The sequence below is a fragment of the Fistularia commersonii genome, chromosome 17 (genome assembly GCF_037954325.1).
Source record: "Fistularia commersonii isolate RoL2024-O1a breed Wild chromosome 17, RoL_Fcom_v1.0, whole genome shotgun sequence".
In the NCBI taxonomy this organism is placed as follows: domain Eukaryota; kingdom Metazoa; phylum Chordata; class Actinopteri; order Syngnathiformes; family Fistulariidae; genus Fistularia; species Fistularia commersonii.
Genome location: NC_141300.1, coordinates 8,838,565 through 8,858,244, shown reverse-complemented (window position 1 = coordinate 8,858,244; position 19,680 = coordinate 8,838,565). Strand labels below are relative to the sequence as shown.

Genomic DNA, 19,680 nt, shown 5'->3' with positions numbered 1-19,680 from the left:
AGAATACATACTCACCCAGGACATGAACTTTTCCAACCATTCCCCTCTGGAAGGAGGTTGCGGTCGATCAGAACCAAAACTACCCACCACAAAAACAGTTTTGTTACCATCAGCAGCTTGCCTCATAAATAATGCCCTGGTCCGTCACTGACACTGCACCCACCCCTCTAATGCACTACCTTGCACTGCTTTGCACAACTTGCCATTTTGCACAACCAACCTCAATCACCCTGATCTCACTTTTATTTTTCACTTATTAAACGCCTGTTACATGATGTCTGTTTGGCAACCTCAACCAAAGCAAATATCTCGTTGTTGCATAATTACTTGGCGAATAAAGCAGTTGTGATTCAGATTCTGATATTTACAAGTGAATGTAGAAATTGTTTTCTCACCTACTTAATGCAAAACTTTGGCTCTTGGAGGTTTATTGATCTCAAAGTAGCCACGCCATACAGTAAATCATAACCAGCCTTGTTGTCTATTTTGCTACAAATGGGGGTGACATTTCTTAAGTGACTTTTGAACAATTGACTATTGGACAGAACTATTTTCTGTGACCTTTCTAATATCATTCTGTCACACACGCGTATGCACACACACACACACACACACACACACACACACACACACATTTCCTAGAGACAGATCTGGCAGCAGATGTCAGACATGCTTTGTCATAAGTCAGGACAAGTTAATGGAATAATGACTCCAAAACTGATTTCCATGTATTTCTTTCTTCTAACCTCCCCTTTTGTGTATGCAGTAAATTATGGCTCTTGTGTTTTATCTTTTGCCTCTTTTCCCTGTATTGTCTTCCTTAATGGACATAGATTAAGTAAGTTACCGTGTATATTTTTTATCTGCCCTTTTCATGTGTATGGTGAGATATGGAGTGACATGTTCTCTGTATCTGCACTAAGATTTTACAGAGAGGGCAGGGAAAGAAAAAGGAGATTAAAAATACTGAGTGGGAGTTTAGTAGGGTACGAAACAAAGAGCAAGAGACTGTAAGTTGGGGGAGAGGCATAAGAGAGCTAAAAATATCCACCATTACCTTCATGTCGAGCTGCAGTTGCTATAATGTTGCTGTGTGCAACGCTGCAGTGTCTCTTCTATTCTAAGCTGATGAAATTTAATTGGAAATCATCTGATTCGTGTCCAAAGCCTTCACAGACACAAGCCATAAAGATCATTTGCAAGTGTTCATACACACACTTGTGAAAATTACAAAGGCTGGATGAGATATGATGTCTTCAAACTTAAAATAACTAGACCCACTGTTGACAGAGGAGCAGATATTTAGATGTAATATATAGGTGCATTATTACTAAAAAAGAGTAAAAAAATCACCCTTGTTATACACCTTCAACTCAACACACTGTAGATTCTTTGTAAGTGCGTCTAATGAGCCAGTTTTCTTTACATCCAAATGATAAAAGCCCAACGTGATATTTAGCAACTGTCATTTTCTTTGTTTCTGGCACCCCGTGAAGACAAAAGTGCTCCACGCTGGAAATTCTCACAGAAACAGTACCGGTTCTTCCTTTCGGAGTTTATTGTCTTTGCCCTCGCTTGCACAAACACTAATCCATTGTAAGAGCTTGTCCGACTCCAGAAAATAAATTTTATTCTGCTTGTCAGCAGAAAAAAAAGAAGCTCTTTCAGCATACAGACTTTGCGGCGTACAAATGGCTTTAAACATGGAGCTTATGACAGCCCCTGATCTTCCCAAGACCAATTAAGTCCATGCATTGAAGCCAATGTGCCAGTATCAGGCATACAGTTAAACCAAGTTTGAATCTTAACCTGAGAATAGAATTAAATTTAATATCCCCTTCTTGCAATTAACTGGCTAACATTCCCTGACCCGGTGACAAGCATTAAAAGTAAGCATTTAAGAAAGAATTTCTTTCCCATGTTTTATTGAAGAAGAAAATTAGCAACTAGTGATAAAGTTTAGCAACTACCATTTGCAGTATTTCCAAGAAATATCAGGCAGTTGTATAGTATATATAATTTGCATTTTTTTTTTTAAGGTTGCCAATTGCCAACGCAATATTTGGATATTTAGGAATCTTTTGTCATTTTTGCTCACTTGCTAATGCAATTACAGAATTTGAAGTCTTCATCTCTAACATTCAGATGGATGCCCAGTTTGCTAATTCGCTATGATGCAATTTTGTCTCTGGTTAAGCACTGCTACCTTTTTCTGTGTCCAGTATGTAGAAACAAGTAAATGTTTAATTACATACGCAGTTGTACAATTATGTGACAGTAATGGGAAATAGCATGTTGCGTTCTCCTGTTTTCAGGCTCTGTGACACAAAGTAGGATGCTATTAACATCAGATAGCTTCAATCTTTTCCCCTAACATGTTATCGAAAAAGAGTCACATGTTAATCAATAACTTATCTAGAGGCTATGGTATGACTAGCTCTGTGGTATTTTGATACCATGACTGAAATATCAGGTGTTCTGAATCTCGGATAGAACATGAACAGTAACGTCCACATCTCTAATCAAGCTGGATTCTCTGGATGAATGGAATAAATGTGTTTGATAATGACCAATATTTTTCTCTCCAGTCTTGATTTATTTGCTGGATATTATTGTTGTTGTCAGTCTGGAACCCTATCTTTTGGATGGGCAATATTATGGAGTGTTTTTTTCTTCTATTCTTCTTGGGGATTTCTCATTATCTTTTGTTCATGTGGCTCATGAAGGTTTTTCCCCATGGGAAGGGGTTATACTCCAGAGTCCAGTTCTACCAATAGCCTAGTCAGGGATTGGTTACAGTAAGGAGAGCATTTGGCAAACTGAAGGATAGGTAGAATTGCTTTTTCAAGAGAAATGACACCAAAATCACTTTTGTCAGCAGCAAAATAATGCCCTGTTGTGTGTACATAATTTCTGTACATCATGAAAAAAATAGAAGGCAGAGAAGGACAGAGAAGAAAAATGAAGAGTTAGCTGCAACATTTCAATGTAGAATATAGTGTGGAGTTATTGCATTTGTCAGGGTGATCACTCTGTTGCAATTTCAGTGAAATTGCAAAGCTACTTTAGGACATTTTAGGTTTCAAAACCAACAACAGAAAACGTTCACACTGAAATTTTTACCTGAATTTCTTTGAGCCTGAATTTCTTTATTCAGCATAGCACTGTCTCTACAGAATATTGAGCCATCAAACAATGGACCCAGACTTTTGTCTCCAACTCCCTGCTCGGTTTTTCTTGCCTTGAGTGGTACAGTGTGGTCAAGAGACGGGGTCAAGTGGCTCTCTTTGCTCAAAGATGGTGTCTACCAGGCTGAAGGAGAAGGAAGATCTGATCAAGGAGACATGGCTGAAGGAGGAGTGGACGTTAACCAAGCTATCGCTGGTTAAGTTGACATGAATAAGTAGCTTAGTGTTACAGGTTAAGTAAATCCGGAGAATAGGCAGGTGGCGTATGGACCATTATATAAGGTTACACCCATGTGTGCAACCACTCAGGAAGGGATGGAAATGATATTTGACAAGACGTTGCATTCAGAATAGAATGTGTTTTTGCCCCTTATCCCCTTATTTGTTGATTCAGTCTTCTAATGTGCCCTTTGAAAATACTCAAATATTCCTGGATCATGCTGCTGGTGGCTCTGTTCAATTTAACTATTGACAGTGAATTGTTTTATTTTGCGCAGTCACATATTGTTTTAGTCTGGTGCCCGGTGCAGTCTTTTTTTTTTTTTCCCAAATAAAGACCCAGAATAGCACATCTCTTTTCTGGCAGCCAAGATTGGTGCGTGTTGGGCTCAGTGAACTATCCACTGCATTTGTTAAGGTCAGCAGCTCTGCCCCCTTTTGAAAAGAATTATGTTATTGCAATGTCCTGTGACAGTGAGCTACTATGATCAGCTGTGAGGATACTTGACATGGGATATGGACAACTAAAACCTCAAATACTGTCTTCTCTCCTCACCTCTTCCTAAACCAGAGAGGATACATTCTATCGACACTTAAATGAATGAGTCACTAATGAAACAAATAATCAATTTAATACTCATTTATTGAGCAAGATATATTTTATCTCGAATTTTAAAGCTGTGTAGACTATGCATGTGAAATGTCAGTTAAACCAAAATTCCTCTCCATTAGTAGAGGAAGAGCAGGTGACAATGAAATGGCACATGCGGCTGTTTTCTGTGCTCATGTAAGGATAACTTACATTTACAAGGCTCGGTGAGTCGTGTGCCAAGAATCATCTAAATGTCGTCATACTAAAAAAATTAAAAATGTGCTAAATAGCGCTGTTGTGCCTCTGCAGTTAAAGTGCAATGTTTTCTTTAGCCATGGTATCCAACGGGTATCTCAAATCTTTGTATCTCCAGGGGATATTTTTTCTCCAATGCCACCCTTATATTGTTTTTTGGATCGTTCTCATTCTGAGAAGTAATTCAAATAAACCCTTTGGGTCAACATAATCAAAAAATTTGTTGCAAACAACAGTAGATATTCTTGCCCAATATCCTGTTAGGTCTGTCCGTTCATCCTCTGACAGCACTAAATGTTCAAGTGGGCTTAAATTATACCAAGACAGACAATCCATACCTATCAGTTTGAGAGATAGTGGCAGTGGGTTTTTGCCACATTTCATGTCAACACATTTAAAATATGGGATGACACACAATAGAACATTAAACTGGGTAGAGGCTGGAATAACTCAAATTTCATTTAACCGAGGAGAAAATAAAGAGAGCCCCCCCTCCCCCGCCCCCACCCCGCTGCTTGACATAAAGACTGTAATTCCTCTTAAACCCTTATAAATGACCGAAACACATTTTTTAAGTCCATCAGAATGACCAATGGGATTTTTCTCCATGTCGTTCCTTGGTTACAGATTGTGGTTTGGCTGCTGATGAAATTTTGTGCGTCTGTGTGTGTGTGTGTGTGTGTGTGTGTCAGATGGTGGACAGTATCTTCTAATTGACTTGCTGTTCAAGGTTTTAATGAAGAGTGGGCAGACAACTCTCCAATTAGCTGTTGATGAACCATTTGGGGATAGAATGAGGATGGCAGTTCAGGAAAGAGAGGGAAGAGGTGGAGAGCAAGTGAGGAAGAAATTTTAGGAATTGACCGAAACATGGGGACATTAGAATGAAGACTGAAGACATGTAAAATTGGGTCAATCGTTATTTAAAAGTAAGATGGTAAGTAGGTAAATAAACATCCAACATTTTTCAAGGGAGGTCTCCCAGTACTTGGTTGTGTGGTGATAAACAAAAGGATAGATCTGACTAAAATACTGAGAGACATAAACAAGACATAAACATGTATTATCAGCAGATCAATTTAATCCCTTTTCGCGTATGTTTTGTTGAAGGCACTTGCAAGTAAAATGGTCTAGAATTAGTCTAATCAGTCTAATTCAAAGCAGCACTGGGCTCATTTTGGAAATGATGCTCACAATAGCAGTAAAATAGATTATGAATTGGGATATGATTTAGTTGACACCACTAGCTCTCAGTATTTTAGTCAGGTCTATCCTTTTGTTTATCACCACACAACCAAGTACTGGGAGACCTCCCTTGAAAAATCTTGGATGTTTATTTACCTACTTACCATCTTACTTTTAAATAACGATATCCTTGTTTGCTCTGTTAGTTTTGATCAGTCTGTCCCATATTCTAGAATTGGTAAGCAACCTAAGAGCAATATTCACTTGCTGTGGCACAAATTGAAGCTGTCACTGAGGTGGACCAAGATGTAAGATAGACATTAGATGCAGATCTAGACTAAGTGGTTGAACAGGATTAGCCTGAATAAATAGAAGAGATGCTAAAGGCAAATCCAGAATTTTAGCTATCTGTCAAATGTGAGGCAATACTAATAGCAAGTACAAATGCAAGTTGTCAACAAACCACAATTATGCACGAGAAATAAGAAGAAATGCATCAGATTTTTCAACCGAAATTCTAAACTGTAAAGTGAATTACCCTGGTGAGGCGTGGAGCAGCGGGTAGAGCGAATAATCCTTGAAACCGAGCATTGCTGGTTTGATTCCTGGCTCCTCTTCGTGTGTTGAAGTGTTGTTGAGCTGGTAGCTCCCCTGGTATCGCTAAATGGAAGCCAACTGCATATGATTCATCCATGATGGTTTAAAGGGAATTTTCAAGAATATTTCTTGAAGGAATTTCCTGCAAGGGAATATAAAAAATTAATAGCAAAAGTCCTTTTACCCTTATTTCTTGTGTTTGCATTCCTCTAACAACACAAAGAGCATCTTATTAAGCAAAGTTTAGCAAAAGAATTTTTGAATATGTGTAATTGAAATCTAATTGTCCCAGTCAATACCCAAAGCTTGCAACCATATGGCAGAAATGAAACACAAATCAACTGGTAAGTTGATGGTTTCCCTCCGTCTTTACAAGATTACAACAGACCTGGATGGGGCCCAAATTACACCTCAGGCAGAACAGATATTCTACCCTCATTTGTACCTTTGCAAAGGTTATTTAACATCATCACAATAAAATTTTTAAAGGGGGCCTCTATAACATCATTGCTGACTGTGTCAATATGTCTCTGAAATGACCAAGGCTTAAAGTCAAATATGATGTGGAGTACAAATACAATAGCGGCCCAAATGTCACACAGAGTTCCTAAAAAAAACAACTCCAAATAGTAAGAGCCAAGTGTGGTCGGACATAAAACTCACAAGAGTTCAAGACCATTAAACAAACATCTCAAAGGACCAGGCTCCAGTCTTTTCAGACAAGTCTCCTCAGGCTAACAGAGATAATTGCTTATCTAATTGTCTCGTATCTTCTGCTTGAAATAGCAGCGATGAAACGATGGGAATGAAGATACATCAGAAACTAACATAATAGATCAGGTCTTTTTATGGTTTGTATTTACTTACAGTTCTGTGCAGTTCAGCTTCTTATGATCATATGTATCAGTTGGAATGTTGAACATGTAAGAGAAATGCTAACATTATCATTGTTCCATATGGCATATACCTTGTCTGTGATTGCCTTACTGATGTGACAGATGTCACATGAGTAAATATATTTGATTTCTGAATTTTTTTGTATTGTAGCCCTTCTTTAAACAGAGGCAAATAGAAAATCAAGGAACAATCAGTTTACTGAAATGATTACATTCATTATATACAACAAGGCAGGTTAAGGTTAATACCATTGCACTTTATAGTATTTGTACATTAACTTGGTTAATTTAGAATATATGCAAATATCTTTTGCATGTTTGTGTTGCAGGAGCGGTGGAGGTCCGAAAAGAGGGTCTTGAGGCTCAGATCAACCGCCTGGCTGAACTAATTGGACGACTGGAGAATAAGGTAGAGAACCCACACAGCAATAGCCAAGGTGGTCTTTCATGTTCATTCCCTTGTTGTAAAGGACACAAGGGTTTTTTTTTTTTTGTATAATTTAAATAATGATCATTAGAATTGCAACATTTTAGACTGAATTAACCAGGTACACAGATAAACACTGAAATGGGTTGCAGTTCCTGGGACAAGTAAACACATAAGAACCTTGTTTAACCCCTTAACCATATTTTCTGCATTTGAATGATAGAAACTTTAGAATTGCATCCATGTGTCAATTGGGCTTTACTGAAAAGAAAATGGGGAGAAAGAAAAATGGGGAGGAGGGCCAAGGGAATTGAATAGAGGGCAACGCCTTTCACACTATGTCCCTTTCATAGCATCTGTCATGTTCCATTTTTCTCTCTATTGACCATCTTTTTGTCCGTCATCTTGTTTCTCTCCTTGCCAATTATATCCTTATTTGACTCCTTTTTCCTTTTGCTTTCTTTCTTTTCCCTTTCCCCCATTTTGCCAAAACACCCTTCCTATCTTTCGCGTTTTACTGCCCCGCCTCGCCTGCATCTCCTTCACTGAGAACACAGAGCATTGATAAGCCTGACGGTGCCCCAGTTTTTTTCAACAGAGTGGACCACTACACAAAATTCTCTATCCATTCCAAAAGGGAATGGATGAAGAATGAGGGGAGTAGGTCATTTGCTTGACAAAAAAGAAAAATGGCCAGGGAACAAATGATTTGTACCAGAAAGAAGGTGACATACCTTGGACATATTCTGGGATCCCTGTCCAAGAACAACCACGGCCCTGGATGCTAATACGAATTATGTTCGGCAAATTGGCAATGTTTAAGTAGAAGGGTTTCAACCTTCTGAGTGACCTCCAATTTAGCAGAAATGAATTAAACAATTCCACCGGAGAATACTCAATCAATAATCACTTGTGACCCCGGAGCCCCCCAGAGAACCCATTACACTTCAGAGGAGCTAACTGTGATTGTGGCAAGAAGGACTTTTGCTCATGGTTGACTGAACAGTGTTGTCTGATTTTTACCTGTTTAGACAGGATCGAAAGTACTTTGATGGCAGTGACTGTTGTGGTGATGGATGGCTTATCCTTGCTTTGTTTCTTAAATCAAGCAGCTAGATCTAAAGTAACTCCCCCAATTCATCCCAGGAGTCATTGTAAACCCTGACCTATATCAGTAGCGAACACAGGGGAAGTCAATTGAAAGTTTGTAACAAAGGCCGGGTTTTAAGGTGTACAGAGAAGAGTGAATAGATGGTTGGTTTTTTTTTTCCACCAATGTACGGTGGTCGGTATCCATCACATAATTACTTTCTTCCTGGTGTTACCTTACACTTTAGATCATAGGGGAAAAAAACACTCATGAAAAAGACCTCTGTAGAGCCTGATATCCATTACGAATTCTACTAGAATATAACATGTTTTTTCAAAGGTCTGTGTAGCACCCGGCCTTTGAATTTAGCTAGTGACTAAGGGGGAAAGCAATTTTATTTGTAGAGATGACAGTTCCACAGTGTTATTGTTACTTTTGTCTTTTGTCACAGTGTACTTCACCTGTATGACATCATAACTGCCCCTTTTGTGTTTTACAGGAGTTGGGTTGGGGCAGGCTGTACAAAGACCCACATCTTTGTTTACTTCTTTTAGGATGTTTTGATGTCATTACTCAACTAGTTCAATCGTTTTCTCCTTCGACTTCTTCTACTTTTTCTGCTTAATCATCATGGTCTTCTGTGAACGCCCAAGGTTGCGGCATCTTGTTAGTTGCATTACTTTCACCTTCCTGTTTATCTGACTAATCTGTAGTGATACACCAGCTCGATAGACACAAGTTTGATTAGTAATAATGAACCTCATTTAACAAATTGAGACCCAAAGGGTCAAACTCTTATCATGCTCTGTTCAATACCTCCGGCCTACGTGAGATTTATAGATCAATTCCAACAAAAATGTATTCATACTTTCAGCTAGATTAAATTTTCAAATTACTTGACGTTAAAGCAACAATCATCCGATTATATAATATTGCAACAACAAGGTTCATTGAATTACTTTTTCTGTTTAGGCTGATATTTGTATGGGTCTACGAATTGTTACACAGGAAGATAGAGCAGACATCGGAAATCACAGATATCATCACTGTACCACAGAAATTGTTTACTTAAGGAATAATATGACAACTGCAGATTGAATAAGGTGCCAGCTTAGTTAAAAATAGTGCTCTGCCACTGCTGTTTGTTCATACGCTAGAACTCCTGTTACCTTTTAAACTTTTCCCAGAGGAAAAATCAAGTTCCTTCTCGGGATTTTTCTTTTTCAATTTTGTATTTGTTCCCTCATTGTGTTTTGGATTTGTTGATTTTTTTTTTTTTTTTTTTTTTAATTTTAGAATTTTTATAACACGTATATATTGAAACTTTTTTTGTGTGCACACTGATCAGCCAAGGCATTATAGCAACTTGGTAAATATTATTTAGGTTTCGCTTCAGCCATTTAAACAGCCCCGCTCTGTCAAGGCATAGTTTGAACTAGACTTCTGAAAGTAGGCCACTGTATCTGGTACAAGTTGTAGCAGTAGATCCTTTAAATCTTGTAAGGTCAGCAGCACATCCAACAGATGGATTGGGTTGAGAAATGGGGATCTGAATGTCACATCGTTACTCTGAACTTATCGTGGTCCTCAAATAGTACCCAAACTGTTTTCAGAGTGAGGAATGTTGCGGGATCCCGCTTAAGAAGAAGGTTGTCATCTCTACATCCAGGACAGATTGTCTAAAACAATGTTTTGGTGGGAGATTATTGTCAAAGTAACATCAGCGTGAATGGCAGGACCCAGCAAAACGTTGCCCAAAGTATCACAACTCCGTCCACAGTGCATTCTCAGCCATCTCTTGATGTAAAAGAGAATTTGATTCATAGGACCATCTTCTTTAATTGCCCACAGCCCAATTTTAAAGCTCACTGTCCACAGTCCATTTATGATGCTCACGTGTCCACCGTAGAACCATTTGGCAGTGGTCAGAAATCGGTATGGACGACCGCGATGGTCTGCAGACACACCGCATCGCTATCAGACAGACCACATCACTATCAGAGCTCGCATTTCGAGCAATTCAAGCACCTCTGTTGCACTGGACCACAAGGACCAGCCTTCACCCAACACGCATCAGTGAGGCCTAGTTTCCAGTTCACTAGTTTTCCTTCCTCGGACCACTTTTAGTAGGTCCTGACCGAGAGAACCCTTTAAAAGATCTGGCTTTGGATATGCTCTGACCCAGCAGTCAAACTATCCCCATCCGACACTTGTCGGTCACTTACATTGATAAAAATCAAATAACAGTTGCAAAAAGGTTATGGTTGATTGGTGTAAGTAATGGAGAGGCTGAGAAGGATGATAATGCAGAGTTATTTTGAGTTTCAGTAGGACAAGGTCTTTTATAGCTTTTAAGCACATCAGAATGTGATTATAACGATTCAATCAGTTATTCTCAAAATGCACCATTAGTCATCAACCACATGGCACTGGACAAGTAAAGCACTAATGAGACGAATCAACCCTAAAACAATTTCACAGCATTGTTTCCGTCGACTGTTCTGCGTCTCCCTTTGCAACATGGTGATAGTACTCCGCAGTTCTTTGCACTTTGTCCGTAGAAGCTCGTTTTTCTTATGGATTTTTTCCATCTTTCCTACAATCTCACAAACATGTTGAATAATTTTTGTGAAGTACTCCTCCAATTCTGTGTCTTCCTTCTGGATTGTAGATTCTGTGCCGTCATTATCTGTGGAGGCGCTGAAAGTTTCTTCATTCTCTGTCATATTCTCAACTTTAGTTGTTTCAGATAAAGTTCCAGCTTCCTCCATCTTCAAAAAGAGCTGAGATGTCTTTTATTTAAGCACTGCTACGCCATCCTTCTTTTAATAGTGTGTCATCACAGTTATGGTGTCATATAATGCTATGATGTTACATCATCATCAAGATTTGCCAAATATCCTTCGCAGCTCATTTAATACAACTTTTCCCAAAAATACAGGAAAAAAATTTCAGTACAATGAACAGTAATCATATTTTTGGAAGGATACTTTATTTAAATATAAGATATCTTGGGAAATGTCTGTGGTTTCTGTGAATGTTGACAGGCTTTAGGTTATGAGCACTAGGATGTTGTGCGAAAGTATGTGGTGATATCATATATACATTTAAATTACATCATTTGAATAGGGTCACACTATTTAAAACATTCCGTGATGCATTTGAGGAATTGGAGTGTAAAAGTTTGAGAAAAGAACATATGATGCCGCGATTGTGAAGTTGGATTACAGCTCCACTGTAATGTTGGTCATTTTTGAAGACATTCATTATTCTACATGATCTAAATCGCAGTATAATAAGTCAGGGGGCAAAATGTACATTTAGTTTCAATAGACAACGGAAATACATAATAATAATCACCATATTAATAATAATCATAATACTAATGACAACAATAGTAATAACAATATTAAGTGTTCTGACCAGGGCTAAACATAGATGCAGGGACTTTCAAGTCAGTAGTACACACTGTGAGTGAGTCATTCCTTATATTTTTAGATACTGTCACACATTAGATTCAATAATGCTAATGCAATAATGCTACATTTTTGTAGCAAAGAACTTTGCTTTTCCCTGTTTGCATGAATTAATGCGAAAACTAAATTTGAACAGGATTTACATTTGAAAGTATGCCAAGGCATATTGACATTGGATTGCAATGGAAAAACACTGGAACAAGTATCCTTTTAATATTCTATGTCCCACTGTGTTGAAATGTTGAAAACTTGTTGAAAGCTGAATGCTTACATGATGTTATTTTCCAGGGCATGATTTTTTAATTATTTGATTTAAGAACAGTGTAGTGGTTAGGATAGAGCCATCATAACACAGTGCCACGGACAAGCATAAGAAATTAATTTGATTTTAAAATGTACTTCCGCCTAAGAGTGATATTAGATGTAGCACTTTTATTCTGCCATTATTGTTGTGTGTGTGTGTGTGTGTGTGTGTGTGTGTGTGTGTGTGTGTGTGTGTGTGTGTGCGCGCACGTGCGTGCATGCAAGCATGGATGCATGGGTGTGCGTGTCCTTTTGACACACTCTTTAAAGACCAATCGAAGTCCCTGAGTTTAGTAAACGAGATCAATTGAGACTACACTCAACAGTGACACACAACAAAAAACAATAACACTTGTGATTTATTCCTATAGATTCAACAAAAGTCACAGGCTGTGAAAGTGGATGATAGAATAAGAAATCACTGTCCTGTTATGTACATAGATCCCAATTAGCTTTTCCAAAGAGGTAGCTGGGACGATTAATGACACCATGCCTGATCGAAGAAAATAACACTTGGGTTGTAAATATGACCTCTTGTGCTGAGTATACCATTAGATGTTTTCCTGATTACAGTGCTTATCAAATATGCAGGGTTGAAGCTGTAACACTGTCCCAGTTTGAAGATGGAGACTTGCCAATTATTTTAATTTATTGAAAATTAATTAATACCAATTTGGTTTTTTTGGCTATGGGTACCAGTAGATCCACATAAACGAGGCATGTGGAGCCTCCACTGGAGTTGAAGAACTGTTATTTCTATTTGCATAAACAAATCAGAGCCTCAGCATTATGTAAATTGGACCCTTCCAGATCAATGCACAAGACTTGCCAATGTCAGATCAAAAGAGGCTGTACAAAACAAATTTTAATCAAAATTCTGGTTTGGCGTCACCTGTCTGTCTACTCTGATAAAATGCAAATGCCTTTTTAAGCTGTAAACTTTTGTGATGTTGGTTTGTCTTGTTCAAACTTCTTTGGCCAAAACAAGTACCAGCTATTTCACTGGTTATCGTATTGAACAGCCAATGCAATAAGTGCTCCAATACATCCACATGTATTGAAGCACATATCAAACATGTTTTAACCCTTGTGTTGTCTTGCGGGTCAAAAGTGACCCACTACCATGTTTAGCTGTAGAAAAAACACCTTAACCTATTTTTTTCCCACTTGAAATTGTATGACTTTTCCTAAAGAGACCCCATAATTAGAAAAAGTGATACTTCTTTTTTTGTTTATGTTTCCATGTGGGCTGTACACCACTAGGGTACAAAGATTGTCTTATGGGTCATTTTTGACCAGTAGGACATGGAGAGTAAATACAATGTTAAGATTGCACGAGGGTTGAAGGCCGCAGACTCCGACATCAGACTTTTTGCCAGTGTTGGTTGTAAAGTTGTGCTGATAAGTTGTGCTACTGTCAAAAATAGATCATAGCATTGAATAGTGATCATTTAACTTGAATCATGATGTTTTCCAGGAGTTATTTTATACAAAAATAACTAACTCAAGGAAATGTATACTATCAATGTCCTGTCAGACTCTTTGCTTTTGCAGACAGGATGCTTGTTTCAGTTATAATGCATTAATTTTCATTTGCGCCTTTTTTCTGGCATCAAATGCACTCACTCCCCCCTAATAGTCTCTCATTCCTGATTTTTTGCTGAGCTTTCATTTTAATCTTTAAAAAAAATGACACCTTACGCTATTTCATGTTCCAGCCTGCTCTCAATATGTCCATTAATGTACTCCGTGTAAGTGAGTTATCTACGCTGCAAGCTGTTGTAGTCGTAGGCCGTCATTGGTCTCGTTGTGTGACATGTAGTTGTTGCTGTTGTTGTTATTGTGTTTCTCCTTGCAGACAGTCTGGTTTGATCTGCACCAGAGGCTAACAGACACAGATGGCACATCCAGCGCAGTAAGTAGACACTAACCAAATAAACATTGTATATTATCCTGCAACACGCAGCCCTGGGTGCAACACTACTAAGTAATGCATTACAAATACACAAACGAGTAATACTGAGCGCTGCTCTTTAAAATGTTTTCTGAAGAAATAAACTTGATTTGTCATCTTGGCTAGATAAATAATGAAGTGAATTGTGAATAATAATGATAATTTATAGACCAGTGTGTATTCTGTGATACATTTCAGTCATGAATTCAGGTGCTAAATCTGACACCAAAACAGAAAATAATGAACCACTGTCCCAGAGAAATTCTGCAGTATCAGGGTATTTAATATTCTGTGTGATAAAGTTTATTGATTTTTTGCAAAGCCATGCAGTTTGTTGGAAAGAATCATCATTGAACATTTGATACACTTGGAAGCAGGTATTTTTGTAGAGATAGTACTGAACAAGTAGAGCAGGGGAGCAAAACCAATGGGGTCAAAGCTGTCTTACTCATCTGAATTCATGTAAATATAAATAGAAACAATGTATGATATTAAAGCAGAAACTGTGAAATAGAGATACAAATAGAAAACTGCTGAATTGTAGATTCAGCAAAAAGCCATTGGGTACCGAAGATTGATCCAAGCTGTGGATTTCAGTAAATTAATTCTCACTTGAAATACATCTAAGATACTGTACATTACTGTTGAGTATGGTCTTGAGGTGAGGTAGTGGTGACGACTCCGGGGAACCAAAGCGGCGGGCCCTCCTCAACCTCTCAGTCCAAGGTTAGGGATCTCCTAGTCGATAGTAGATGACGCCTGTTGTATCAGAGGTTAGGTCATATACTATATTTATATACGGGAAGCAGAGAGAAACAGAGGCAGATGCTGTGTCTGCTTGTTGTTCAGCAGGACTCTGATTTATTAGTTATAGTGAGTCCCTTATATACAAAGGAACAAGCAAGTGAATAGTTGAGTGGGCATGAAAAGTACATGTTGCGCACAAAACTGGTGGCAAAACAGAAAAAAAATTATGTGGGAAATAGTTATTATCAGTAAGGCCGTTGCAGGACTGTGAGAGCGTGGTGTCTTTTTGTATAAGCGGGTGTTGGCGATTTAGATGCAATTTGTCTCATGAAAGATAAGTAGAAAAGTACAGGGAAATCACAGACAATAGAATGGTTACAGAACAGTATCTAACAGTTGCTAGTACTGATACTACAGTATGGTTTATACCACTGTAAAAACTACAACCCTTACCCAAAATAAATACAAAAAATTAAAATCAAATTATGGTCTGTGGGAGATGAAAGAAATAATCCGCACTAAACGTTTGCCCACTCAGTCAGCCCACTAATAGAACCCCATTTGCTGCTGCGAGCAGTGAAAGCCTTGATAAAATTGTGTTGTTGTCAGGGCTGCAGACACACAGTGGCTGTTATGAAAGAACGCTCAAATGCTCTGTCAGGGGGAAGTTTGTATGTGTTAATGCATCTCACATTTACCATTAATAGAACATGAGGCACTTGAAAAGACAAAGCACAAGTAGGAAAATTAAATTGAGAAGAAAGTAAAACGAACGAGTTTCAAACAAGTGGAGCACAGTTATTTAAGGCACACACACTGTTTGGAGTAACACATTGGAAGTCACCAGTGATAATACTGCCATCCAACTGTTGTTTGGTAAAGATCCTTCTTTTGCAAAATATGATCAGCCAGCAGGAAAATTGCTGTTATTATGGTGATCACAACAATTTCCATCAGCATTACCGCTTGAGCCCTTGTCTTTATTATGTGTATTCTTGGACATAAAAACTCACATTTCACGCCCTCTGTTTCCTAGATTTGTGGTCATTTAAGTATAATATGCAATCTGTTGCAATTTTATTTCGAGCAAAAATACATGATCTTCTTCATGCAGTGTTTATTGTGTGGCTAACATGGTGGGAGAAAGGCAATGTCTTGGAATCTCTTTACCCTTTTATACCAGATCCCTCAGCCACTGTCCAACAGTTTAAGCAAATATCTTAACTCTCAAATGTAAACACTTCTAGACAGAACACAAAGTGCAATTCCACACGGCTGCATCATTATAAAAGAACCATCCAAGGAAGCAGTTTGCTGTAGTCCTCTATATAATTCAAATCAAAATGTGCATGGATGAGTATTGTCCCAGTCTAATTCGTGGATTTTTTTTTGAGATTACAACATAGAGGTCTGATATAAACAGAGACTTGTTATAAACAAAATATTATCATCACTGAAGCTACCCGAGTTAAAACTTCTCTGAGCCGCATGCACTTTGAAAGTACAGGTCTGAAGAGTTAGAATTTGCATTTCAGTCAAAGTGGGCACTCCTGGACCGTGAGCACCTTGCTCATAATGATGTCTGCCGGTTGAAGTGAGGCAAATCAATCACATACTGTAGACTATTTCTTCACCGTTGTTTGATCCCCCAGACATAAGAAGGGGAAGCAATAAAAGACATAATAAGATGACAACATACAGAAAAGTAAGAATGCAAACAGGGTACGCTGGATATGGAGATTATGGTGTAATAAGAAATAGAAATGAAAGGAGGAGTTGGAGATGAGAAGAGGGAATAAGGACAAAAGCACATTTCTGTTTTTAAAGGATTTCTTTTTTTCTGAGCAGACCAAACATGCCTTTCACACCATTTTTTTTAGGCTACTCCCTTCTGGGGTCACCGCAGCCAATCATCTCTCCCTCTAACACCATTTTTGGTGTTCTCTTCTCTCACTTCAACAAACTGTCCTTTCGCTGCTCCTAAATCTCCTTTTTTTTTGTCTTCCTTTAGTCCTCTCATCGAGTTCTACCAGTATGTCCACTATCTTCCTCTGTAGGTGTCCAAAACATCTCAATCTGGCCTCTAGACCTTTTCTCCAAAACGTCTCCCTCATGCTGTCCCTCTGATGAACTAATTCCTGATCCTATCCAGTCTCATTCTCCCAAAGACATTTTCACATTGTCATCTCTGCTACCTATAGCTCTGTCTTCTGTCTTTTCCTGAATGTAACTGTCATATTGCTGGTCTCACCATCAACTTGCATACACTGATACAAGATGTTATTCACTTGTGCGCGCGCCTACCTCTGCTCTTGTAGGTTTCTCTGTGTCCCTGCCCCTTCTGGAAGAAAGCATTCATATCAGCCAGCTTCAACCTTCAACCTCAAGTCTATCACCTTCTGTCCCTCTGTTATCGTATCCTGGATACCAAACCTGCCCTTCACTTCTTCATCATCAATACTGCCTGCATCAACATGTCTACTGAAATCTGCACCAATTATCACTCTTACACCTTTCAGGGTATTCTGCATCACTTCATCTAACTCACTTCAGAATTTCTCCTTCTCCTCCGTCTAACTCACATCCCACCCTTTGGGGCATTTCCACTAAAAACACTGAGCATCACACCTTCAATTTCTAGCTCTAGACTCATCACCCTGTCTCAAATACTTCTCACCTCTGCAACAATCTTAACAAATTCATCCTTCAAGATAACGCCTTCAACATTTCTTTTTCCATCAATACCATGATAGAAACAGTGAAATAAATCCTGCTCTGGAGCTTCTAACCTTGGTACCTTCCTACCTGGTCTCCTGGACACACAGTATTACCACTTTTCTCCTGCATCATGTCAATCAACTCTAGCTTTTCCTGGCATAATCCCAATAAGTCCCAGACTTTCCTTTGCCTTTCCTGCTCGCTCTTTGCCTCTGGGCATGCCTCCCTCTTCTCCGCAGATAAACATAGGTCTGAAAACATGCCCTTTGCACACCTATGTTTATCTAAAGGACATTTGAGTAATTACAGATATTGCAGTAGTTAATGACAACTCTAGCAACTAGATTACATCCCACAAAATTTCAGTCTAATTTATCATTCATTGTCTGAGATTTTTTTCCCCTCATGAAAATGGCATATGAAACCAACAGCCTTCACAAATGATGTGGTTGGCTGTTGTAATTGGAATATACCAACGCATAGCTGAAAATTCTGAAATGATTACTTGTGCCCTTTGAATGAGTATCATATTTTGGCCAATATTTGTAATGTTCTCTTCTACTCTTCTGTCCCAAAAAACTAAAAAAAATGTTTGAACCAATTGATGAGTAAAAAAAAAAATGTATGAGGTCTTGTCACTCCCCCATTTAAATTGGCCGGACTGAAATGTGAAATGTGCACGAGTGGAGATTAGAACAATTAAACACTCAAAAATGACGATAGCAAAGAAAATATGATGATTGATTAATAAAATTGGCTTTTTATGATTGATAGCCATGAGTGCATGGTAATGTGTTGCACTTAAATGTGTAAGGGTCTGGTAAGATGCTAATAAAATGAATTGAAATGTCAGGAGGTGAGAAGAGAGTGAAGTTCATAGGGGGACTTACAGGATGCTCATACTCCAGGGACCCTTATGAAAAATAAATCACAAGGTTATAAATATGGATATTACTGTACAGGTCACGCAGTGTACAGCAGCATTGGCTCGACCGGAGTCGCTCTTTGAATTAACCATAATTCTCCAACGCCATAGATGCTGACTCAGACCGTACTGTGAAATACTGAGCTATCACAAAGCTAATGCTTTTCAAATGGAGGCTGACACTCATTTGTTCAAACTCTCTCACAGAGAGGGAGGTTGTTTCTTCTGCAAGACCAATGACAGCAGCTTCAGAGCTTGACTTAATATATATATATATATATGTGTGTGTGTGTGTGTGTGTGTGTGTGTATGTATTACTTAAGGGCACAGAGATCCCCTTTAATAATAGAGTAGCAGGTAACCCCTCCTCTGAACCACCACCTGGTCTATTTTTATTTCTTTCATTTCTTTCTTTTGTGTGTTCATGTGTTAAATATCAAGCCCTGTCCCAGAATGTCCGTCATTACCCCATTATGAGCTATAGTTTCATAGTCTAAAATTAATTGTCAAAAAATGAAGTTCTTTTAATTATTAATGTTATTGGGGTTTTGTTGCTGTTTTTTTTTTTTGCTGATTTTTACACCATATTAATAGAATGTTCATGTCTTCCTGAAATTTGCTGATAAGGAGTAACTGATGTTAGACCCTGGTACTCTGTGTAACTACATCTTCTTACATCATATACAAAGAAGAGGCAGGAGGGCAGCAAGATGATGGAGCTGACCACTAGATGATTCCTGCAAGATATTTTATTTAAATATGACACTATTTAGATATGAAAAGACCATCCAGTCATCAAAAACATGACTACTGTTTTGGTAGTTGTATTACTGTAGTGTATTAAATATAGTATCCTGTATTGCACTCCTAAATATTTGGAAACACAAAAACGACTAAGAGGATTTTCCAAAATAAACAATTTAATGCTGTATATTAAGTTTGCCCCTTCAGTCAATAATTATATTTGTCTTCTCAGTGCTCTCTAGCCATTGCTCCAAATGGATTTTTATATTCAGCATCCTTGTACTGCTCCTTTCAACTCTGTGAATCCAAGCACACTTTTTAATACTGACTTTTTCTGGGTCCTCATTTTCCGGCTGTCCATATA

General features: G+C 38.3%; 1 protein-coding gene across 2 annotated transcripts in view; it reads left to right on the top strand.

Moving 5' to 3' along the window:
* Positions 1–19,680, top strand: part of necab2 (N-terminal EF-hand calcium binding protein 2) — a 100,050-nt gene that overhangs the window by 57,737 nt on the left and 22,633 nt on the right. The window contains exons 8-9 of one of the 2 annotated variants that reach the window (XM_086162999.1): positions 7,262–7,341; positions 14,087–14,143. In XM_086162999.1, the coding sequence (XP_086019125.1) occupies positions 7,262–7,341; positions 14,087–14,143 (137 nt within the window). The remainder of the gene's footprint in view (positions 1–7,261; positions 7,342–14,086; positions 14,144–19,680) is intronic. The other variant, XM_086163000.1, reaches the window with a different exon arrangement.